The 25578-nt window shown below is 40.2% G+C and overlaps 1 protein-coding gene across 2 annotated transcripts in view; it reads right to left on the minus strand.

The window, feature by feature from the left end:
* The window catches only part of PPARG (peroxisome proliferator activated receptor gamma), a 181042-nt gene that overhangs the window by 48839 nt on the left and 106625 nt on the right, over positions 1 to 25578 (minus strand). For both annotated transcript variants that reach the window (XM_069083913.1, XM_069083915.1), the window contains exons 3-5: positions 24770 to 24997; positions 22641 to 22810; positions 15106 to 15244 (exon numbers count right to left, since the gene is read on the minus strand). In XM_069083913.1, the coding sequence (XP_068940014.1) occupies positions 15106 to 15244; positions 22641 to 22810; positions 24770 to 24989 (529 nt within the window). In that variant the 5' untranslated portion in view covers positions 24990 to 24997. The remainder of the gene's footprint in view (positions 1 to 15105; positions 15245 to 22640; positions 22811 to 24769; positions 24998 to 25578) is intronic.

Here is a 25578-nt window from a genome sequence, read left to right on the forward strand (position 1 = left end):
GTATAAATTCCATGATCTTTAGTTCTTAGTTAATCTCCCCTCTCCCCCCAACTCCAGTAATTATCCACAGAAAACAAGCACAACACAGTAGATAGAAAGTTGGCCTGGGTTCAAGTACTCTTTATGACATACCCTAGCTTTGTGACTATGGGTAAGTCACATAAACTCTCAGTGATCCAAGAAATTCTCCAAGATGATAAATTGCAGATAAGTTGCTATCTTCATTGATGGAAGGAATTTCCACATTGGGAGTTGCCTATAGCAATAAATCGAGAATCTGGATGCTGCCTCTCCCCCACTAAAAGTTTATGAGTTCTCAGAATTATAAAAGGAGTCTAGCAAGATGCATTCCTCATTAGGAAACCAGTCACCAAGGTTTTAAAATCAACTGTTTAAAAAAATTATCATTATCATTATTATTATTTTTACATGCAACTGGAAAATAAGATATACGGGCACTGGGGTATGGAGATCCATCTTGCCCTACTGGAAAGTCGGAGTGGGGATGGGGGAAGATATAGGAGAGAGCAGACGGGGGGAGGGAATATACATGGGATCACTGTTTTGGGGTGGTGGGTAGGGGAAAGACAGGGAGAAAATTTGTAACTCAAAATCTTATGGAAATAAATGATATAAACTAAAAATAAACATAAAATTTAATAATAAAAAAAAGAAACCAGTAAGTTACTAGTTCCTGATCTGACTGGACAGGGTTAACACTGATACCCTAAATGACCCCTAGTAAAACTTGAGGATAACTTTGGCAGCTGCTCATGACCAATCATACCATTTAGAGTTAAGGGGGAGGTAGGAACAAGGATAACAATTTACCAAGGAGAACTGGGGATGTGGTTGAATTATCTGAAGTCACAGGTACTCCATCAGACCTTCTAGGAAGGACATAATTTGAGAGATAGGAAATCACAGGTGTTGGGAATTGTTCGCTATTGGGTAGAAAGTTAACCTCAGACGTCCCACCTCTGATATATACTAGCTCCATGATTCTACCAATGCACCTAACTTCTGAGTGCTCTAGGCAACTCTAAGACTGTCACTGCTAAACAGGTGACTTAAAGGGAGTTTTCTCATCTGGAAATTCCCTCTGCCAAGGAAAATCAAAGATCTAGTGCTTATACCAGGAAGAGAATAAGGGTTCGTGTAGATAGTATAGCATATTTTTGTTTTAATTAGAAATAAATCATAATAAGATTTAGTTCTCCAGTTGCCAGTTCTCCTTGAGAGTCACAGATGTGGTGAATGTCCCTATCTGTGTCCATTGGATTGAGAAAGGAAGGTTTCCTAAGTGATTTCATGATAAGTTCAATAGGGCAAGGTCAGAGTGAGGACTCCCATCTCCGTGCCCTTTGAAGCATTCTAACCTGAGAATACATCATCTCATTTCATCCTCACAATAATCTTGTGAAATGTGGTAGATGTGGTTATTTATCATTACTGTTTTACAGTTGAAGAAACTGAGGTTAAGTGTCTTGGTGAGGGATGCATAGCTAGTAACTGTCCAAGACAGGACTTCAGCTCAAGCCTTCCTGACTTCCAGGTCAATGTTCTATCTACAAGGGGCATCTAGGTAGTGCAGTGGATAGACCACAGGCCCTGGAGTCAGGAGGACCTGAGTTCAAATCCAGCCTCAGATATTTACTAGCTATGTGACCTTGGGCAAGTCACTTAACCTGGACTGTCTCCAAAAAAAAGTCACTCTCTGCTACACCAAATAGAATCTTTGATGAAGAGACTAAGAATATTCAAGTGGCTTGCCTGGGGTGATGCCATAAGTTAATGGGAGAGGCGGGATGAGAAACTGGTTTTCCTACAAATTCATGAACACATTTGTCCTGACTATCCATGGAAACCTGGTTTCAGTTCTTATGATATTTCCTTTATAAGTTTAGTGGGTCAAGACCCCCCCAGGGAGATCACAGAAAAGCTCTGAGGAGCCACTGAGATGGGCTTTCCAGATAACCAACTAATAGCTTGGGAATGGTAGTAGGAGTAAGTCTTTTGCATTCACTTCCTGGGTTTTTCCTCCACATTCCCTGGTTCACCAGCCTTTAAGACTGGTAGGGAGCCTGAGGCTGGGACTGGTGCTTAGGAGCTACAATACTTTTGGGTCATTAACCATAAGATAGCTAGTTTTCTTATTTTCTTCTCTTTTTTGGTCAGGAGGTATAATAGAGGGGTTTGGAGGTTCACATGGACCCTTGTGGATGACCATGAGATTTTTAAAAAGGGGGTCCAAAACCACTTCTGAAGAATGTGGAGTGAGTTTCTTGCTGGGAAACTATTTCTTGTTTTTAATGGTAAGTGATATCACGTGAATATGCTTAAAATGAACATTTTGGTCACATTTCCTGCTAAGTAACTGCTTGAGGAAATGCTGCCGATCCCTAGATGAAAATTGAAAATAATATTCATCTTCAGCCCTCTTCTCTGGCAAAGTCACTGGAAGTTTTTTTTTTTTCATGGCTCCCTTTCCCAAGGGGCAAAAAGGGCAAACCTGTGTGGCCTGAGTCATAGAAAGTAAAACTTTTGAAGGATTAAAGTGTTTGAACCAAATCACTCATCCAAGTTTTCAAAGGACGAGTGACAGGTTTTGAGTAAATGAGCATTAGTTTGCCTCTGGGACATAAAGCTCTATTGAAAATCTTCTTATGAAAAAAGTCTAAAATTAAATTACTTAGTTACATGATTCAGAGGTGGGGGGTGGGGTATAAATGTATACAACTTTGACTTCTAATCTCTTTAAAATGTGTTTATATTTGTTCATTTTATTTTGTGCCACAGAAAATCACTTCTCAAAATGCTAAGCTTTTTTCTCCACTTATCAATTTACTGTTTTCTTTCTCCCCACCCCCTGTTCCCCAACAGAAAACTGGAGCTCAGGGGAAGAGATGGCAGGGGAGGGAAAGAGGGGAGAAAGGGTATGGATGTTAGAAATTGAAGGCAGTACATAATTATAATACAACAATTACAATACAAGAAAATAAGGGACATTTTTTACTAGGAAGCCTTTGATTTTTTTCACTCTCTCCCCTCATAGTTTTTTTAAAATTCCAGGAAAACTATTAGATACCTCATTGGGCCCCCTACACAGGAAAGATGAATTTTTCTTTTTTCTTTTTGTTTAAGCACTTATGAATAATCTAATTTTGACTCAATTCCCAGGGGCACTGGGGTGAAACTTCTCTGACTGACATGAGTAACATGGCTATAAATTACTTCTTTTAAAAGTATATTTTGGATTAGCAGAAGGTCCTAGTCTCACAGAGCTGGTATGATGTAAAGAGTAAGTATACAGGCTTAAGTTTATTTTTCAAAATGCAATTATAGCTTAAACTTCCCCCCCCATTCACAAATGAAAAACAGCTATGAATATTCGACACAATAATATTAATCATATAAGCCTCCTGTACATAAGGGCTTATATTTAAAAAATTATCAAGAATACATATTTCACAAATCTGATTAGCATTCAGGCAGAGGGGGCGGGTCCAATAATTCACACTACATAATAGAAGCCAGCATTGATGTTTTACAAAAAGCCTTATAAATATCATCTCATTTAATGCTTATGACAGTCTTGGGAGGTAGGTACTCTTATTAGCCCCATTTTATCCAAGGTCACATAGCCAGTAAGCCTCTGAGTCAGGATTTGAACTCAAGTCTTCCTAACGGGTCCAGGGCTCTATCTACCATAACACCAAGCTGCCTCATCATAGGATCACTGATTTAGACCTAGGAGGGACTTCAGAATTATCTCATCCAACTTCCTCCTTTAAAAGGTAAGGAAAGAGGGCCAAAGAAGCAGAGAGACTTGGTCAATATCAGATGGGGTGCCAGAGTCAGGATTTAAACCCTGGACCTTTAACTTTCCCATCCAAATGTCTTTTCAACTATGCCACATTAAATAATGATTATAAAGTATATATTGGATATAAGAAATAACCATGAACAACATATTAAGCTTACGCAGGCACCACTTATGCTGAGTCACAAAGACAAAGGTAAATAACATTTGTCATAGTGTTCTAGCGTCTACCAGAATGCCTCACAAACCACTTTGCTTTTCTATCTGGCCTAATAATTCAATTCCACTTTTTACCGTGCATTTTTCTAACCCTAATTCTATTGATGAGGAAACTAAGGGCTACTGAGATAGTGACTTGCCCAAATTCTCAGAGATAGTAACTGGCAGAATCTAGGATTTGAACTTAAGTCTTTTGATTCCGAATCCAACTGTCTCCCCAAAGAGCCATAAGTAAGGCAAATGAAGAATGTCAGGGCATTGAAGAGAAGCTTTGGGGTAGATTTCTAGTGAGAAAATTCTTGAGTTCTTTCATCTGGATTCAGGATTGTAACAAGAAACTATTCATTAAATCAAATTAATTATGTTTGCCTATGATTGAATTAAAATGAAGGCCACAGTCAAAACATGAGTCCCATTGGAAGGGCTTTCCCATCAACAACCAGACTTGAACTAAATTTTGATTTCCTTGAACCAATCTGTATTTTGTTTGGCTGACAAAGCCAGGGTTCTACATAACCACTAAATTGACAAGTCTTAAGTTGCACATTAGTTTGAGGGTTGCCAATCTGATTCAATCACAGAAATTGCAACTATCTGGCTCAGAAATTTCAAAATTGAGTCAATAATTCAGGCAGATATTTTAGCATCTTCTTGCCCAACTGGACTTCCTGCCTCTTGACTCTACCCTCTCTGAACCATTCTTAACAAAGCTCCCTGAGTAATCTTTCTGGTTCATACCATTTCTCTACTCAAAAACCTTGAGTGTTATCCCATTGTCTACAAAAGAAGGTATAAGTTTCTGATTCTGGCATTCAAGGTTCACCACAATCTGATCCCAGCCTGCCTTTCTAGCCTTAATTGTGCAAATTTATGTCTCTTAAGTACCAGCCAAAATGGGATACCAAAAAAAAAAAAAAAAAAGGGATCATTTCTATTTCCTAATCCCATCTTTTCCTTTCCTGCCTTTGCTTATTCTGTCTTTTAAATCTATTATGAGGGGCGGCCAGGTGGCTCAGCGAGTAAGAGCACTGGCTCCAGTGTGGGGATGACCTGGGGATCAAATCTGGGCTCAGATACTTAGCACCACACCCAGAAATAACTGGCCATGTAACCTTGAGCAAGTTAATTAACCACAATTGCTTAAAAAAAATCTATTATGGATTTCTAGCTAATAGGTTTTGGAAACTTCACCCTTTAAAGCTTAACTCAGGTTCTATTTCCTTCATAAAACCTTCCCTGATCACCACTCTATCCCCTATATTATCTTTCTTCAGAATACCTAAGTGTACTGACACTTGGGCAATGTGTGACCCACTTGGGCAAGATATTGAACCTCTCTAGTCAAATTTTTGTTGTTTGATTAAAGTAAGTGAAGATATGTGAACAATGGCAATCCATTGAGCACTGGGAAGGATCCTAGATTTGGAGTCGGAAAACCTCGGGTCAGATCTCAGCTCTGTCACATGCTAACCTGTGTGAACTTAGACAAATTCCTTCTCTTGGGCCTCAGTTTCTGCAGCTATAAAACGAGAAGGATGGATTCAATGGCCTCTGGGATCCCTTTCAGCTTTGGTCCTAAGAATCCTGTAGTGTTTTCTGAATGTCTTCTCTTTTTCAGGGTGGGGAGGGTCTATGCACTCTTCATTATTTTTACTTGGAGCCAACTAGGTCCAAAGAACTCAGTTTGACCTTTCTTTTTGGAGGGGGGGAGGGAGAGGTGATTCTGAGAACAAAGCAATACCTGCTGATCGCTAAGATACTTTCAGGTGGCATAAAATTAGGCGATCTGGATCTCAGTGTAAATAAAAGCACTAGAGTTCAAGGGACTTTGAAGCCACCAGTGGTAATTCCATAAAAAACCTACAACTCCCCAAGTCATTCATTCCTTCATATACTTGTAAAATCTCCTTGATAAACTAAACAACTATTGCAAAAATAAAACTAGAAATAAAAGCAGTCTGCCTCATCTTCCTCCGTACCCCCTGCCTCAACCTCCCCACCCACACCCATCTTTCCAACTCCTCAGTGGGGAATGATTATTCTGAGTTACTGGAGAGATGATCACTTCTTAAACAACTGATTATAATTTATTCCACTATCCAATGCCCAAGTGAACATCAGGACATAATAAAACCAGATGCCTCCTAGTCTCTTCTAGGAAACCTGGTGGCATAGTGGATAGAGTGCTGGGTCTGGAGTTGGGAAGACTTGAGTTCAAAACTGACTTCAGACATTAACTAGCTTAGTGACCCTGAGCAAGTCACAGAACTTCTATTTGCCTCAGTTTCCTCAATTGCAAAACGGGGCTAATAAAAGCCTTGCCAAAAAAAAAAAACCTTGCAAGGTTGTTGTGGGGATCAAATGAGATAATATTTAGTACAGCATCTGGCACACAGTAGGTACTATATAAATGCTCATTCCCTTCCCTTCCCCTTGAAATAACATCCTGAGACTAACGAGACTTCTGCTGTTCCCTTCTCCTCCACCCATCTTTTCTGCTCACCCTCACACTACTTTGTCTTCTCTTCTACCTTACCTCCCCTCCTTGCCCTACTGTATCCCAATATGAACAGCCACGAAACCCCAGTCTTTCTTAAGTGACTACTTTGGGAGTGAGATTCATAGAATAGTTACACAAGGAGGGGGTCAGATTCAATGGGGAATATATTACCTTGGATGTACTAGCATAGAGAGAAAACAGGCGGGTCAATCGAATGAACCAAAAAGCATTTGTTAAGCAATCACGACCAGTCAGGCCCTACGATAAGTGCCGTGGCTGCAAAGACAGGCAAAAATAGGGCCTGCCTTCACATTCTAATGGGTAAACAGCATGCGCATAATGAGGCTCATACAGGACACGTGCAGCGAGGAGCTCTGCTGCCCAATTCTTCCCATACCATTTTGCGGCTGTGAGACTGTGGGCACCAGACTCTTCACAGCCTACCCCCTCCACTTTCCTAGGTTTGTTTTTTGACGCTTTATACCCCCTCCCTTCCTCTCCCCCGGTGCCTGTGACATTGGCTTCCTTGCGGCTCCTCACACAAGACGCTCCGTCTTCAGTCTAGGTACTTTCTCTAGCTGTGTCCCCCATCCCCCTCATCTCTACCTTCTGGCTTCCCTCGGGTCCCAGCTAAGATCCCACCTTTTAGGAGAAGCCTGTCTCAACCTCCCTTAATTCCAGTGTCCTCCTTCTGGCGATTGCCTCAAATTCATCTTTTACGTGCCTTATTCCTACACGTCTGCTGTATGTTGTTCCCCTCTCTCCTTAGATGGTGACTAGGGACGGTCTTTTTTTTTGCATCCCCAGGGCTTAGCACCATGCCTAGTACACAGCAGTCACTTAATAAACGTTTGTTGACTGACTGGTGAGACTTACCTTCTCTTGCTTTATTTTTCTCATTCGTAAAATGGGGCTGACAATTCTCATAATACCTGCCTCTAAGGGTTGGTATGAGGATCAAATGAGCTAATATAATTCAACACCAGCTATCGTTGGTTTTGCTTTTTGAAGGGCAATTGGGGTTAAGTGACTTGCCCAAGGTCACATGGCTAGTTTTTGTGTTAAGTGTCTGAGGCTAGATTTGAACTCAGGTCCTCCTGACTCCTGGCGCCCCAATACCAGCTATTCTTACCAGGTGTAGATGTAAAATAACACGACTTGATTTTTTTGCACTGGTCAGAGAGGGGTCCTGAAAGTGGTTCTACTTCCAACGCTCAAGTTTGAATCCTGAATAATGGCAGCCTTGCTGGGGGTTAAGTGCATAGGCTTTTATGGTAGACACAGCTTACCTTCTCTATTAAACAATACACTCAAACTAATCGCATTACTTTGTGGCCATGCCTTTTAAGTCAGTCACCTTGGAAAGAGGTTCTGATAAATCACTAATTCAGCATGCAAAAGCCGAGTGGCCTCAGACAAAAAAGTCCTGTTTGTTGTGTTTGTTTTGATCCTGGTTTTTAATTTTTTAAAAAACTTTTTTTTACAACTTTATAACCTTCATTAAAAAAAAATGAGTTCTTAATTCTCTCCCTCCCTTTTACTCCTCTCTCCCTCACTGAGAAGGCAAGCAATATGATATCAATTATCCATGTGAAGTCGTGCAAAACATATCTTCATATTAACCATGTTGCAAAAAAAAAAAAATCCAAGCAATAGAAAAACCCAAGAAACATAAAGGAAGTGAAACAAGTATGCTTCAATCTGCACTCAAGAGTTCGTGGGCTCTTTCTCTGGAGGTCGATTGTTGTGTTTAGAAAGGCAAGTTCATAGAAGAGACACCAGAGCAGTGAACACAAGTTTAAGCTACTGGGAACCAATCTGAACAAGTCTAGGCAGCCGGACTACCCTGTCATTTGCTTTGTGAATCTAGCTTCACAGAGTAGGCACAATGAGAATGTTTAATATTCCATAACTGATAAATAAAACCAGTGACTTAATCATGTAACCCAACAGTATGGGGAGTCTTACATATCTCGAAGATGCAGAACTACAGTCAGCCAAAGCCAAAGTTTCCATCTGGTAAAGAGTAAACTCTAACAAACAGGAATCAACATGTAAAGATAGCTTGGCAGTTAGGTGGAACAGTGAATAGAGTGACAAGTTTGGAGACAGGAAGATCTGAGTTCAAATCTAGCCCGAGACTTTTACTAGATGTGTGACCTTGGGCAAGTCATTTAGCTTGTATTTGTCTTAGTTTCCTCATTTGTAAAATGGAGGTAACAATAGTACCTACTTTGCTTGTGAAGATTAAATTAAGATAATAATTGCAAAGTTCTTAGTTCCTGGCATATAGTAGGTGCTTAATAAATGCTTATTTCATCCTATTCCATATGATTTTTGACCTACAAAGATTGCTACTTTCACCATGAGCTCTTTCCAGAAGTACACTGAGACTGATAATTTTTTTTCCTTCAGGAGCCTTGGACACAGAACTGTTACTACTCCTTCCTCCATGAAGAGAAGGGAGATGAGTGCTTAATGCCTCTTAAGCTGGGGTTCATAAACTTGTTTTTAAATACTTTGATAACTGTATTTTTTTTTGCATACGTCATGTAATTGGTCTCCTTTGCATCCCTCTGTGTTCCATTTTATGCATCTAAAAATAATATTCTGAAAAGGGTCATGCAGATTATCAGTGGGGTCTGTAACATTAAAAGATTAAGGATCCCTGTTTTAAAGGTTTTCCAGTGCTATAGTTCTTTGGTCTCTGGAACTACACAAGTCCTAACTTAAATAGTGCCCAACAGCCAAAATGCCAGACTATCCATTGTATCAGGCAGTCGATAAACATTTATTAAATACTTAATTTTTGGCAGGCATCATTCTCCACATATACTTAACACTTCGCTTTACTGAGTTCTAAGCATCAGGGATATGAAAAAAAAAAAACCCAAACAAACCCTACAACAAATAACATAAGATAGGCCCTGCCTTTGAGGAGCTTATAGTCTAATGAGGAGGACGACATGCAAATATCCATTTCAAACAAGAAATTCCAATTAAGAGGAACATGTGAGTGAAAACACAGAAGAAAGAAAATGTGGTGTATGTATGGGGAAGATTAAATAGTTTTATCTGTGGATATGGAATACATGTAGGGGAGAAGTAAGAGATAAAGATGGTGTCAGATGGTGGAAGATATTGAATAGTAGGAGGGGGAATGTGTACCTTCAACTGCAGGCAATTTGAAGCCACAAGAGGCTTTTTGATCAGGGGAATATCTAAATGCTTTCATAATATGATGATAATCAAGGTGAATGGGAATCCTCACCACTGTCTACCTGGAATTATAGTCAAATGGCATCCTACTGGCCGTTGAAAAGTATCTCAAAGGAGCCTCTAGCATTCTAGAAATCTCTCCATTAGGGGGGTTATGCCACTATCAGGATGATTGGCAAATGTCGTCTAGACCTACAGTCTAGAAGTACTTTCTTGTGCACAACTCAATTCAGTCATTTCTTTTTCTGTGCAACAAATACATTCTTATAAGAACCTCTGAGAATTCATTTTCTCAGATATGTTTGTAATCTTTTAAGCGGCAAATTGCATAAGTCTTTTATGTTATGACATTTAATTCCTGTTTTTCTCCTGACTCTGCCAAAAAGAATGAGGGGAGAGTCTTCATTATGACTCTGTCTCTCTCTTCAGAGATTCTGAAGTGAGCTTTTTCACATGAAGTCATAAAATGACTGGACTTTCAAGTTCATTATAACTTTCTTTGACTTTCTTGGGCAAAAGAAAATTATAGCATGAATTCTTCAAAGGTTGGGTTTTAGGTACTGTTTGCCTTCAAGCAAGAGGAGATAGATTTTCCATGAATATGTAGATGACATACTTAAAAAAAACACACACAAAAAAAACGAAAGCCAAATAATGTTAAAAGGGAATTTGGCCAGCTTTCCTTAGCTGTCTCAGAGATAATGACCTTGAAGTCGATATTTCCCCACAAAGATGATATAAGTTTATTACAACTTGGTTGCATCACCTGAAATCTAACCCCTGACTTGGAAACGAGGGCCTTCTGCTTTGTGAGGCCTACAAGTGAAAAGGAAATTGATGGAATTAAATCAGCAAATTATTTTGCAATCAGAGCCAACAGTTCTATACCCCTGCACAGCAGCTGCAGTCCATCATGAGGAAAAGAAGGGCCAACCTCTTCTCTTGTCCCTGCATCCCTGGTGGCCCTGACCTGAGTTTCGGGCTGCCCACAGGGTCAGTGATTACTGAAAGTCTGTGCTGATTTGACCATGCTGGGTACCCAGATGCAAAGAGGGGGGAAAAAGTATCGCCTGTATATTTGAAAGTCCATAATCTTATTAAAAAATCTGCATAAATGACTGGTTTTCCCCTCTCCTCACCTCTTTGAAGATGTTTTAATCTAAGGAAGATGAAGTTCAGCTTAGTAACTGGAAATGTCACTTTCTGATCAAATTAAATTTGCAAAGGTGTGAAGGATGGGGGAGAAGAGTCTTGACAAATGCGCATAATTATGGACTAAGGTCCCTGACTTTGTTTCTACATTTTGGCATTTAACATTTGATGGTAAATGTCATAGTAGATAGAGTGCTTGACTTGGAATCAGGAAGACCTGAGTTCAAATCTTGCCTTAGACCTTTAGTTGTGTGACCCTAGGCAAGTCTTTAGGCCTCTCTTGGCCTCGGTTTCCTAAAAATGGAGATCATAATAGCACTTATCTTACAATGTTGTTATGAGAATCAACTGAGATAACTGAGTTAAGTGCTTTGCAAATCTTAAAGTGTGGCATAAATGCTGGAAATTATTGTTTGTTCCAAAACAGTTTTGAAAGAAATGAACTAATTTTGACGACATTTAATACAAGGCAAAAGGCATGTTAAGCAGTCAGTTGGCACACTTGGAAGTAAATGTTTTAAATAGGCATATCTTCCATGCCTGGACTGAATGAGGCCTATAGTTCCTAGAATCATGAGGCCCATCTGGCATTAGGCATCTTTTAAAACTACTCTTTGTTATATCTTGTCAAATCTGACCCCATAATGATTAGGAAATGACATAAAAGACTGAAATACTTAGAAACAATTGCTATCTCTTATATTTCTGTGCCTTTTGAATCCAGGCTGCTCCTATTGATAAGAATTACAGTTGATACTTTTTTTTAAATTAAATTTTTATTTTTGTTAATCAACAAAAATCTGCCTTTTCTCCCTTCCTCTTCCCTTTCTCCCCAATAGAGAAAGGAAAACAAAATTCCTATTATAGACACATACAGTCAAGCAAAACAAATGACTCCATTGGCTATGTCTAAAAAAGGCCTCCATCTGTACTGAGTCTATCACCTTTCTAGAGTTGATTCTGAAATCTCTTTCTATGAATAGAGTATTGATAGGGATCTGAGGCACTTACCTCTAATCTAACCCAATACAATAATCATTATTAAGTGCCTTAATTTTCATTCCCTAGGGCTCCCTGAGAATGGCGGGATTTTTTTTTTTTTGGTTTTGCCTTGATATCTCTAGTGTTTACACAGTTCGTTGCACACAGTAGGCACTTAATAATGCTTATTAAATTGAACTATGTTCAACTTTCACCTAACAACTATGCTAAGTGCTGGAAATAGAAAACACATAACCAGACACGCATACTAACACATATTCTACTTCCTTTTAGAGTTGCCCTGCAGATAAAATGGAAAAATATATAAGAAAGTATTTTGAAAAGAAATGTATTAATGATATGTAATTTGGCATCATTAGAAACACCTGTGGGACAGAAAAGTAGAAGGTTTAGAGAGATGTATTATCAATACCAATGTAGAAAAAAGTACTTAAAAAGTTCAAAGGATTATATGAATTCCAGCTATTATTATTATTTGAAATTTGGGCATGTTATGAGAAAAATAAGGGGTTAGAAAATAACAGCTCCCTAATAAGTAGAGAGGAAAAGGTACTATTAGTCTAATTCTGATTTAGATCAAAACTTATGGTTCCAATGTAGACCCACCACTTCACAAAGAAGACATCTTGTTATCTGCAGAGATATTGCTGTGAACATCTCTCAAGGACATTTGCAACACATAATTAAGTCCTCTACCCCCAATGGACTTAAACTGTGGTAATATAAAACCCCTAAATTTCCAGAGATTGTAGACACATATTCAATCCCATGAAAGAAGAGTTTATGACACGCAAAAGTTTGACAACCACTGCCCAAAGGAAAAGTGTCTCATCGATGGTATGTACATTGATACACACATACACACACATGTGCATGTATGTACATATGTATGCACGTATATATTTCTTAAATTTGGCCCACTATACTAAACAATGGTCCCAAGTTCCTTCATGATAAAATGAAAATAATGGCAAGTTTGGAGTCAGAAGACCTTGCTTTCAATTCCCCTTCTACTATTGATTATCTGTGTGACCTTGGAGAAATTCACTTTGATATTCTAAGCCTCAGTTTCCTCATCTGTAAAATGAGGATGTTGGAATAGATGACCTATGGAGTCTCTTCCAGTTCTAAATCTATGAGGACAAATTTACATAATCTCAACTGGGCCCTCACTGCCACAAGGTAACCCTTGTACACCTTCCTGATTAGTTTGCTCTGCCATTCACCACAGTGGCTATTCCAAACCTTTTCATCCCTCCTCAAGTCTCCCACAGTATCCTTCCTGCTCCCCCTTTTAGGTTAGTATCTCTCTTCATACTTCCCTGAAAAATTAAGGTCATTTAATAAGAGCTCTCTCTTCTCCCCTCCTCCTTAAACTCTGAGCCCTCAGCCATTTTCTCTCATTATCTTCTCCTTCATCCCTGTCTTGCAAGAAGGGGTGCTTCCTCTTGTCAAAGCAAATCCCTTACAAGCATTCTTGATTCCATCTTGTCCAGTCTTCTCCAGTAGATTGCCTTCTCTATCATCTCCATTCTTATACCCAATCTTTTCCTATCTACTGACCCCTCTGTTCCCATTCTTTAAAAAACCTCTTACTTGCTCCTACAGTCTCTGGAGCTATTATACATTCCTTTCCGCCTTCTTAGCTAAACCCCTTGAAAAAGCAAAATACATTTGCTCCCTCCCTTTCCTCTCAGTTGATTCTAAACCCTCTGAAATCTGGTTTCAAAACTCATCATTGAACAGAAATTATTGTTTCCAAAGTCACCAGTGATCTCTTAACTGCCAACTCTAATGGCTTTGACTCAGTCCTCATCCTTCTTGATCTCTCTGAAGTTTTTGACACGGTAGACGTCTTTCTCCTTTGCCTACTCTCTCCTATCTGGGTTTTTCTAACCCTGCTCTCTCCTACCAGTCTGACTGCTCCTTCTCCTTCTCCCTTGTTGGATCTTGATCCAGGTCATGCTCACTAACTATGGGTATCCCCCAAGGCTATGTACTCAGCCCTCTACACTATTTTGCTTGGTGGTCTTATCAGCAACAAATATGTTCAGTTGTCATCCCTGGTAAGTCAATTCCTAGATCTATAAATCCAGAGCTAACCTCTTTCCTGAGCTCCAGTATTGTATCACCAACTGCCTTTGGATATCCTTGAACTCTATGCCCCATAGACATCTCAGGCTTCATAACAGAGCTCCTCATTTCCTGCCCCCTCTCTCAAACTTCCTGTTACTCACTACAATCCTCCCAGTGACCCAGGTTTGTCACGGTCATCCCTGAATTCTCTCTTGGACTGTTCCACTTATCCAACACGTTGTCAAGTTTTACTGTTCCTACCTTCACAATTAACCTCTCACATAAAGGGTGTCCCAAAAGGCTTAAGGCAGTTTTAAGCTTTCATAGCTAAAATGGCTGTATAACCGTTTCTCTGAATCACGCACCCTCTGCCCTGATGCAGGTTCTCATCACCTCATGCCTGTATAATTTGTAAATGCTTTCTGGTTAGGTTCCCTTGTTCAAGTGTCTCCCCTTAGCTACCAAAGGGATTTCCCCAAAATGCAGGTCTGTCCTCGTCAGATATCCCCCTCCCATAGCCAAAGTACCATCGGATAAGTTTAACTGACTCCAGAATCGAATATAAAACCCCTCTGTTTGGCATTCGAAGCTCTTCAAAACCTGGTCCCTTCCTACCTTTCCAGTTTTGTTCTATTTTACCACCCAACACGTGCTCTGTGAACCAACAGTAGGTGCCATTCCTTACACACGTCACTCCATCTCCAATTACCTTGCCATTTCACTGTCTGAACCCCCTGCCTGATATGCCATCCTCCCTCACCTTTGCCGACTCACCCTGATTGGAGACTCAACTCCAATCCCACCAATTGCAGGGGGACTTTCCCAGTCTCCAACCTCCCGACAACTACCACCTGCCCTTTCACTTCCTCAGTGCCTATTGTACACATCGCATACGCACATAGCTGCTTGCGGTTAGCCTCTCCCCTTAGAATGTGAGCGCCGCGAGGGTGGGCATTATTTTTCTGCCTTTCCTTGTATTCCCAGGACTTAGCACAGGGTACGCCATGTAGCAAACACGTCGGAAATGCTTCCCGACTGACCTGTGCGGTCCTATTTTCGCACACTAGTTCCCGTGCAGTAATTGTTTGGTGCTATATTAAAAGACCTCACTCACCATTATGGGACATCCCCACAGCAAGGCACTTCTGAAACCTGCAGTACTGACACTTATTTCTGCTTTTCTTATGAATCCGACAGTTCAGGTCGCAGCGATCATAGATCAGTTTCAAACGGATCGTCCTCCGGAAGAAACCCTGCAAAGGGACACAGAGGAGAAGCCCTTCTTACAAGGTGTGGAGGGATGCACGGTGCATGGTCTGCTGGGACACACACTGATTTGGTTATGTGTTCCCACCCCACCACTAACTTTCTGTGTGAACTTACGAGGGTCCATTTAGGTTAAAGACAGCAAAGGGAAACATAAAAGCAATAGACCAGGAAGTCAGGAGAAAGCCAGGTTTGGAGGCTGGTTATGTGAGCAGGAACAAGTCATTAAGTGTACTTCAGCCTCAGTTTCCCAAGCCACCAGATGGGCAGCTGGGTGTCACATTGGATAGAGCACCGGGTTTATAATCACGAAGACCCAAGTTCAAATCTGACCTTTACTATCTGTGTGACCCTGGGCAAATTATTTGGTCCTGTTTGCCTCAGTTTCCTCATCTGTAAAATTAGCTGGAAAAGGACGTGGTAAACCACTCCAGCCAAGAAAACCCCAAATGAGGTCACAGAGTCAGACATGAGTGAAAATAGTGAAACCTACTTGACAGAGCTGTTGTAAATCTTAATGTATTAAATAAATGTGACCTGTCACTACTGCCTCCACAGTCTTGGCCTTATTTGCTTTTAAAAAAAATTTGTAAAATGGTGGGTTGGATCCAGTGATCTCTAAGATCCTTCCAATTCTGTGTGTATGACCATATTCATCTGGTCACACAGGCCTAGCTCCATCTTGGGTCTCCATTTGGTTTTCAATCTGATCAAGAAAAGGTTCTGGATTCAGTGTAATGAGAATAAACCACCATGTAATCAGTTTAACCTCCCTGCAAATCATTTCAGCCACAGACCCCATACTTCCCAACTGCACTAAGCGGTCTGGCAGAGTTAGAGTGGTTCCATCCGAGGCCGTGATTGGGGCCAATAAAAATCCACATGTGGATAATTTTGAGGAATTCTCCATATTGCATAATTTCCTGCAGAAATTCATTTCATTTATTTATGCAGGAGGGCCCTGCCTTACTGTAGCCCACAGGCATAAGAGCATAATAGGGAACAACATGCAAAAATTGACAGAATTCCCCAAGAAACCTAGAGAGCCAAGATTCAGAGCGAAACTCTTGGACATTTTCAGCAGCTCTGGGGGCAGGTGAGGCTGGAGTAAGTGATTTCTAAAGTCCTTTCCTGTTCTAAAATTCTTTTAGTCCAATCCTCTTTATATTGGGTCTAGGTCTGGGATTTCATCAATTTATGGAAGGGGTGGTGAAGAAGCACTGTCCACTGATGCAGAATGGAGTGGCAACATATAGAAACATATAGTCTTAAAGATTTCTGGGGGCTCCTGAGAGGTAATGTCTACTATGTGCCTGGCACTGTGTTTATTTCTGGGGATGCAAAGATACATGAAATAATGTCGGGGACAGCTAGGTGATGCAGTGAATAGAGTACCAGTCCTGGAGTCAGGAGGACCTGAGTTCAAATCCGGCCTTAGACACTTAACACTTACTAGTTTTGTGACCTTGGGAAAGTCATTAACCCCAATCGCCCTGCCCTCCCCCCTCCAAAAAGCAAAAAAAAAAAAGTCTGCTTTTTGAGCAGGTAAGGCAAGGCAATTAAGATTAAGTGACTCGCCCAAGGTCATACAGTAATAAGTGTGTCAAGTGTCTGAGATCACATTTGAACTCAGGTCCTCCTGATACCAGGGTTGGTGCTCAATAATGTCTGCTCCTGAGGACCATATGTTATCTTAAGGAGACATCATGTACACAGAAGGATAAATTGTGTGTGTGTGTGCATGTACATATTTATTTATAACACGTACACAGAGTACACACACACACACACACACAATACAATGAAAGGTGATTTGGGGGTGGTGGCTCAGAAAAAAGCATAATTAGGGAGGAGCCAGAAATTTCACATGATGCTGGGAATATTTGAATGATCCCAAAATAAAAAAAAAAAAAATAAAAGAACTATCTGGCAGCTTTTAGCTGGCCAAGTTTATTTTCAACTGATGACTTATATGCATTATTTTTCCAAGCTGGGGTGAAGTGATTGACAGATGAAGTTGGTTGTTTCCAAAGTATTGGGACAGTAATGGCTGAAAATCTCTCTCTCTCTCCCTCCATCCCTTTCTCTTTCCCTTTCCCTCTCCCTCTTTCTTCCCTCCCTCCCTCTGTCTCTCTTTCTCTCCTATCTCTCTGTCTCTCTCTCTCCATCTTTCTCTCCCCCCCTCTTTCTGTCCTCTCTTCTTCCCTCCCTCCCTTCTTCCCTTTCTCTCTCCCTCTCTGTCTCTCTCTCTCTGTCCTATAAGAACTCCTTCTTCATGAACTTCTAACCCAATACTGATTCTGGACAGAAGGTCCTTCATATGAAAGGTCTGACACCCTGAACACTCCTTCACCTGGAAAGGACTTTGTGCCTTGTGGAAAGATTTAAAGAACATTCTTTTATTTTTTTTTTCTAATTTATGGAATAAAACAAGCATTTCTATAACACAGTCTAACAAAAGCAGAACCAAGAGAACCTTGTACACAGTAACAGAAATGTGGAGTTTTAAAAAATGGTATTCTACTTTTTTTCCAATTACAGCCATATTGTTTCAAGAACATTCTCTTATTTTTTTTTCTAATTTATGGAATAAAACAAGCATTTCTATAACACAGTCTAACAAAAGCAGAACCAAGAGAACCTTGTACACAGTAACAGAAATTTGGGGTTTTTAAAAATGGTATTCTACTTTTTTTCCAATTACAGCCATATTGTTTCAAGAACATTCTGTTTAGAAACCTCTTCTGCTTCTTGGAGGTGGTGAGGTCATGAAGACAGAGCATTGGGCCTGGAGTCAGGAAGGCCCTAGTTCATAGGCCTAGCCTGCGACACTCATTAATTATGTGAACCTGGGCAAGCCACTCTGCCTCAGTCTCCTCATTTTTAAAATAGAGATAATATTAGCCCCTACCTCACAGGGTTGTTGTGAGGATCAAATGAAATCATATTTATAAAGCACCTATCAGAGTGCCCAGCAAATACTAGGTGCTTAATAAATGCATGTTTCCTTCCTTCCTTCCTCCATGTCCTATTTTGATCACATGAATTAAAAGAATGTGTTCTCAGTTCAATTCAACAAACATTCGATGCCTACCATTTGACAAAGAAAGAAAAATGAAATAAAACTTAATCCTTGTCCTTAGGGAGCTTATAATTTAATGGGGGAGGGCAAAGGGGAAGAATAAGACAGATAAAATAAATTGGATTATGATTGAGACAGAGGAAAGGTCAGAGGATCTTGGATTTAGAGCCAGAAGGGAAATGAGGGCTCACTGAGTACAAATCCTTCATCTTAGAGTTAAGGAGACTGGAGGTTTATGATGAGGAACAAAAATGTTCAATGACTTGCTCTGGGTCACACTGCTCTCAAGTATTTGAGGTGGGTAGGATTTGAACACAGATCCTCTTGATTTCCAGTCCAGCACCCTTTTCACTAGCTCCAAGTGTCCTGAGCTTTGGAGAGGAAGGGATTACAAAGCTTGGGAGGATCAGAGAAAGCCTCCATGAAGGGGGACTTAGAGGAAGTGAAGGATTTTAATAGTTAATAGAAATGTATATGGGGGGAATCCATTCTAGGCATGGTAGAATATCTGTATAAAGGTGAGGAAGGAGGTGAGAGAGTCCAGTCCAAGATCTGAGATCGGTCTGAAAGGAAAAATGGTCAACAGATTGTGGAGGGCCTTGAATGCCTGGCTAAGGAATGCATATTTAATTTGGTTAGTAATGGGGAGCTATTGAAGGTTGTTGAGCATATGAGCTCCATATGCACAGGGAAGATTATTGAGGAAGCAGAGTAATGGGTGAATTATGAACAGAAAAGCGTGGAGGTGGGAACTGGTGAGAAGGCTATTAAGGTGGCGTAGGTAAACTGTATTAAAGGAGAACTTAAACTGGAGTGGTTGCAGTGGAAATGGAAAAGAGGAGAATGGTGATGGATCATACAGGAAGGAATCAGCAGGATTTGGGGAGGTGGTGAGGGAGAAGGAGAAGTCAAAGATAACCAAGCTAATGAGCCTGGGGGACTAGGAAAATTGTGGTGCTGTCAACCACAGAAGGGTCATTAAAAGGGAAAAGATTTATCAGTGAGGGAGATCTCTGCCCCTTTTTATGGGGTATAGCTCACTGGAATTCAGCTCCTCATTTCCTTGGAATTAATCTGCTCTTGTGACAAGGAAAAGGTCCTGGACTGTGAATCAAGAGAGCCTGGCTGCACTTTCTGCTCTATAAGCTTGGACAAGTAACAGAATGAGGGCGTCCTTTTCATTGCTGCCAAGAGGGAGATAAAGCCTGAAGCCTACTGACTGCTGTGAGCTCTGCTGATGGTAAATGGCGCAGTAGAGTCAGAAAGACCCGAGTTCAAATTTGACCTCAGATACCTACTAACTCTGTGACCCTGGGCAAATCACATAGTCTCTGTCTGCTTCAGTTTCCTTATCTGTAACATGGGATCATAATAGCATCTACCTCCCAGGGTTGTTGTGAGGAAAAAATTAGATCAAATTATAAAGCCCTTAGCACAGTGCCTGGCATAAAATAAATGCCATTTAAACGCTATTGTTGTGATGATTAATCTTCTTTTTTTTTTTTTTAAGCAATTGGGTTTAAGTAACTTGCTCAAGGTTACACAGCCAGTTATTTCTTGGTGTGGTGCTAAGTATCTGAGCCCGGATTCGATCCCCAGGTCATCCTGACACTGGCGCTCTTATTCACTGAGCCACCTGGCTGCCCCTAAGCAATTGGGGTTAAGTAACTTGCTCAAGGTTACATGGCCAGGTGTTTCTGGGTGGGTGCTAAGTGTCTGAGCCTGGATTCGATCCCCAGGTCATCCTGACTCTGGGGCCGGTGCTCTTACTCACTGAGCCACCTGGCCACCCCTAAGCAATTGGGATTAAGCCCGGATTCGATCCCAGGTCATCCTGACTCTGGGGCTGGTGCTCTTACTCACTGTGCTACCTGGCCACCCCAATGATGATTAATCTTCTAAAAATAATCACTCTAGGATTACTATCAAATGGAAAAAGGATTAGACTTTTTTTCTGCTTGACCCCAAAGGGTAGAACTAATGAAAATAGGTGAAAGCTGCTGAGAGTTAGATTTGGATTTGAGAAAAGGGGGGAAAATCTTAACAATCTTAATTACCCTAAAGTGGAAGGGTTGGGCAGCTAGGTGGCACAATGGATACAGTCCTGGGCCTGGTATCAGGAAGACTCGAGTTCAAATCTGACCTCAGACACTCACTAGCTCATGTGATCCTGGGCAAGTCACCTAACCCTGTTTGCCTCAGTTTCCTCATCTGTATACTGAACTAGAAAAGGAAATGACAAACCACTTCTGTTATCTTTGCCAAGAAAATCCCAAATGGGGTCACAGAGAGTCAGATATGACTGAAACAGCTCAACGACAATAACCAAAATTCTATATGACTAAGCAGGATCACAGAACTTCAATTCAGAAAAGCACAGTGGATTGAATGAAGAATAACTAGGTTCAAATCCAGCTTCAGTAATTAGCTGTATTATCATGGGCAAATCTACTCTGCCCTCTGGCTTTTTTCCTCATCTGGATGGAAAAAAGAAATAATAAAAGAAGACACTTTCCAGGGCTGTGAGGATTAAAGAAAAGAATCTATTTCAGAACCTTTCACAGCCCATGATATATGTGTCATGGTCATTATCATAATTCTTCTTCATTCCACAGTGGGGATAAATGCTTTGAAGATCCAAGTACCAATTTTTTTTTTTGGAGGGGGGAAGGTAGGGCAATTGAGGTTAAGTGACTTGCCCAAGGTCACATGGCTAATAAGTATTAAGTGTCTGAGGCCGGATTTGAACTCAGGTCTTCTTGACTCCAGGGCCGGTGCTCTATTCACTGCGTCACCTAGCTGCCCCCAAGGACCAATTTAATTAGCAATTTATATTCCTTTACAAAGTTTGTTTCAAGGAGTCATTCTATACTGTAGAATGTAACAGTTGGAAGGACTTTTAGAAACCATATAGTCCAATTCCCTCATTTTAGAGATGAAGCAAGCGAGGCCTCACCAAAAAATGTGGCTTGCTTGAGTTCAGAAAACTACTTAGCAGCTGAGCTGGACCCAGAACTCAGGTCTTCTGGTGCCCAGCAATGGCAGCCTGTCTACAGTTTTCAGTCTCTTTGTCTTTTCTTCCATAGAATATGCTTTTTGATCTTTTAATTTAATTTAATTTAATTTTTAGGGGCCAAGAGAAACAGCACTTAGTACACAGGGGACTTATTCATGTTCGGTTTGCTCCAAACAATGACAGGGGGTATATGTGCAAGTCATTGTATTTCTCTGAATTATTCTATTCCAAGAATATTTCCGTGAGTGATTATTGCAAAAGAATGCACTTGATGAAATGTAGCTGGATTGATACCCTTGTCAATAAGGAGAGAGAATATTACTCGTTTTAGATGGGTAGATAGAAGTTTATAAAATGGAAATGAGATAGTTAGATTGAATATTAGACTTGGAAGAAAATAAATGAGGTTTTTGTTCTGTATATTTTTCCCCAGTGGATGAATTGATGTTTTTGCTCTTTGTAAAGTGCTCAAAAGTTAAAGAATAAGTTCTTCTTTTTTTTTTTTTTTTTGCTTTTAGGAGGGCAATTGGGGTTAAGTGACTTGCCAAGGTCACACAGCTAGTTTTTTTGTGTTAAGTGTCTGAGGCCAGATTTGAACTCAGGTCCTCCTGACTCTAGGCCGGTACTCTATTCACTGCATCACCTAGCTACTCCCAAGAATAAGTTCTTTATGAAAGACATTTGCAATTGGGAAGACAAATGGCAATGCAAAACTCCTCATTCAATGGTATGGAAAGAGTAGATCTAGGTTCAAATCCTGTCACTGTGTTCTCTCTGTGTGACTTGAGTCAAATTATATAACTACTCGGGGGCTCGGTTTCCTCATCTGAAAAGTGAGGGCATTGGACTAGATGGCCTCTGGAATACCTTTCAGCTCAAAATCTATGATTCTGTGATTCCTTCCCCCAAATGGTCCCTATATCCCATTCTAGTGCCAGGAATACAACAACAACTGAGATTTAGATCTCAATGCAAAACCGAGACCAATGAGCTTATTCTGCATTTTAGAGCTTGAGAGACTTCCAAAATTTTACTAAAAAATAATTTCTTTCCCTTTTTCTCTACATTGCTGTATTATTTTCTCTGTACTTAAAAAAAATACTTTTCACTGTACTTGGCAGCCATTACTGTGGGTCTGTTTAAAGATTTCACGATAAATCCAGGATAAAGGCCACAGGTGGTCATGTCAATGTATCCCCTGAACCATCTCCCTCAGTGTGAGTAGAGCAGAGAAATGATCAGTAACATCTTGGAAGACAAAGACAAAGGAAGTCACCATTTTTACCTTGCAGCCTTCACAAGCATGTACTCCGTAGTGGAACCCAGAAGCTTTATCCCCACAGACTCGGCATTCGATGGCCATAAGGGAGTTAGAGGATTCTTCATGAGGCTTGTTGTAGAGCTGACTTTTTTCTGAATAATAAGGAGGGGATGGAGGTTCCACTTTGATAGCACCTGTGTATGGAAGAACATTGAGAAGACCAGGTTTTTAATTGGAAGCAAATGCTAGAGAGGGCAGAGGCACTGGGGGAATAATAGTCGAATACCAGTGTTAGGATTCCAGGAATAGTGAAGGTGATCCTGCTGTATGTGGGTAGTATTAGTCTTTTGTTACAGTATTAACATGGTCTTCAAGTTCAATAAATCTGGAGGCAGGGAAGCTAGCCTTAATATAGGTTTTGAGGATCTGGAACTCCTGGAATCTGGTCTTTGAGTTTAGGATGGCAGTGCATACTGCTAGAAAGAGTAAGGCAAGTCCCCAGTCAGGGAACTACAGTGCCAGGAAAATATTAAGTACTTGTTGGGGTCGGGGAAGGGGGAAGGTTGACTACTATCTTCAAATGAATGAAAGGTGGTCATGGACTTTGAAGTTGCACTCGTTCTGCTCAGCCTCAGCAGGTAGGAATAGAACTACTTTGGGTTCAGTATAAGGAAAATGTTCTGAACAATTAGAGCTATCCAAAAGTAGAATAAGGTTTCAGTCAGTGACTTTCATATCATTAAAGGTGTTCAGTCAGAAGCTTGGATGACTACTTGTTGGGAATTCCTGTTTAGTCATGAACTAGATTACATGGCCCTTGAGATTCCTTAGAGTTCCAAGATGTTATGATACATCTTGATAAGATTCTGCCCTTTAGATGTAGCTTGAAATCAAATTTACAAGATAAACCCATTACATTGGCTTCCCAGTGAGAATGGAGCAGATGTGCTTGACTTAGTGGGACATGAGACCAATTAGCTCCCAACTATTGTATTAGGAGAAGTAGTTTCAAAAATGATCCTTTCAAGTCGGGGTATCTCTAAAGAGTAAGCAATTCGTTACCTTTCTATCAATAGAACCAGGCCCATTAAGTGGTAACTTCAACATGTAACTAGAAGTCACATAGATAAATCTATCCAAGGATAAGCTAGAAATACAGGAAGCTAATGAATGCTCACCAATCCCCAGAAGATGTTTGTTAAATTGAACAAAAATGAGAGTGTTGCCAATTGCAGTCATGGCTTTATAAATCTGGCCTAGAAGCATACACATTTGCAAAAAAGAAAAGTCAAGAAAACTTACTTCATTTTGACAAGGCTATTCTAATAATATTCCAAAGTCATTTGGGAAAAAAAAAATACAAGGCCCAGAAATAAAATCTTCTACATTTATATTTGTGCTGGAAAATAAGGATTCAGTGAAACCTGTAGTATTTTCAAGATGAGTAAAGTGAAAATGGGAAACTTAGCACAGTATAAATAATAGCAAGTAAGAGATTTAATAAATACCAGAATCTAGAATTGTTCACTTCTTAACATCTAAATGGCTAAGGAAACTCAAGAGGCTAGGTCTCTAGGTTAGAATACAACTGGTTCTGTAGGCTGTTTGCTACTGACCAGAAGGATTAATGAAAAAGGTGTATAAAGGGAGTCTGAAAAATTAAGATCTATCTTAGGGCATAGCACAATGCCTGGAACCTCAGTAGGTACTTAATAAATGTTGATTGACTGATTATAAGAGAATCTGAGAAAGCATGGCCTTCCAGTAAGGATCAGTGATTTCAAGAGAAGAATGAAGTTCTGACACCTTTATCTTCTGTTTATTGTGGGAAGGAGGACATATAAACCATAGGTAAGAGCATATCTAATTCAGAGATTTATCTGGGTTAACAAGTTCCTTTCTTAAAATGATAACCCTATTTAAATACCTAATCTTAATCCTTAACCACATGGGAAAGTTAAATTATTTGTGCCTTCTAGAATTACCTTATTCAAAATTCTTTCTCTTCCTAACCCTGAGCTGAGATGATTTACTGGGACACCAGAAGTTCTGATGCCTGTTCTCTTGTGTCTATCTATGGAGTATGAAGTTCTAGATAGAGTCTGCCATAATTACTATCTGAGCAATGTTAAAAGTGAAAATAAAGTCCATACTTTGGCACTCTTGGAGTTTCAGGTCATACTTGTAATCAGGAATCATTGGGTCAGCTCTTGTGAATGGAATGTCTTCATAATGTGGGGTGGAAATGCTGGAGAAGTCAACAGTGGTGAAGGGTTTGATGTCAAAGGAGTGGGAGTGGTCATCCATGACAGACAGATCCATGGAGCTGATCCCAAAGTTGGTGGGCCAAAATGGCATCTCTGTGTCAACCATGGCAATGCCTGTAACCAAAAACAAGAACAATGAAAACAGGTATGAAGTTTAGAACTGAGACATAGAGTAAAGTACTCTACCAATGAAATGGCTCTATGGGAAGGGCAAGAAGGAATTTTGATAGTGATTAATCTTTTCTAGATAAATGCGATAATAGAAGCCTTATCTTCAGGAGCACTTTCTCAATACCATTTTCCTCATCTGAGTTGGGAGGGAAGAGGTGTTTTAACACCTTTCCCTTGTTATCTCAAGACAATCTTAGAACAACAAGGCTGTGTACAGTATTTTACAAACAATCCTGCCCTCATTTACTTTTAATGATTGCAATGTCTACCACTCCACCAATTCAGGTCATGAATAAAGAAAACAGCAACAGTAACTTCATATCCAGAAACTCCTTGGGTTTCTCAAAATTGAAGGCCCTAAATATATTCCCCAGGGGATGCAAAATATAGATTAGTGTTCTGCAACGTTCTTGAAAAGTGAGTATTATTTGCATGTTATTAAGTTGGTTCATATTTTAATGGTGTCAGGGAGAAAGAATACTATTCAGAAACACCTTTCAGGAAATCTCTTCCTAAGAGGGCTA

Source organism: Petaurus breviceps, unplaced genomic scaffold (assembly GCF_028583685.1).
Source record: "Petaurus breviceps papuanus isolate PSGF00001 unplaced genomic scaffold, PetGlider_PUasm1.0 174, whole genome shotgun sequence".
Lineage (NCBI taxonomy): Eukaryota > Metazoa > Chordata > Mammalia > Diprotodontia > Petauridae > Petaurus > Petaurus breviceps.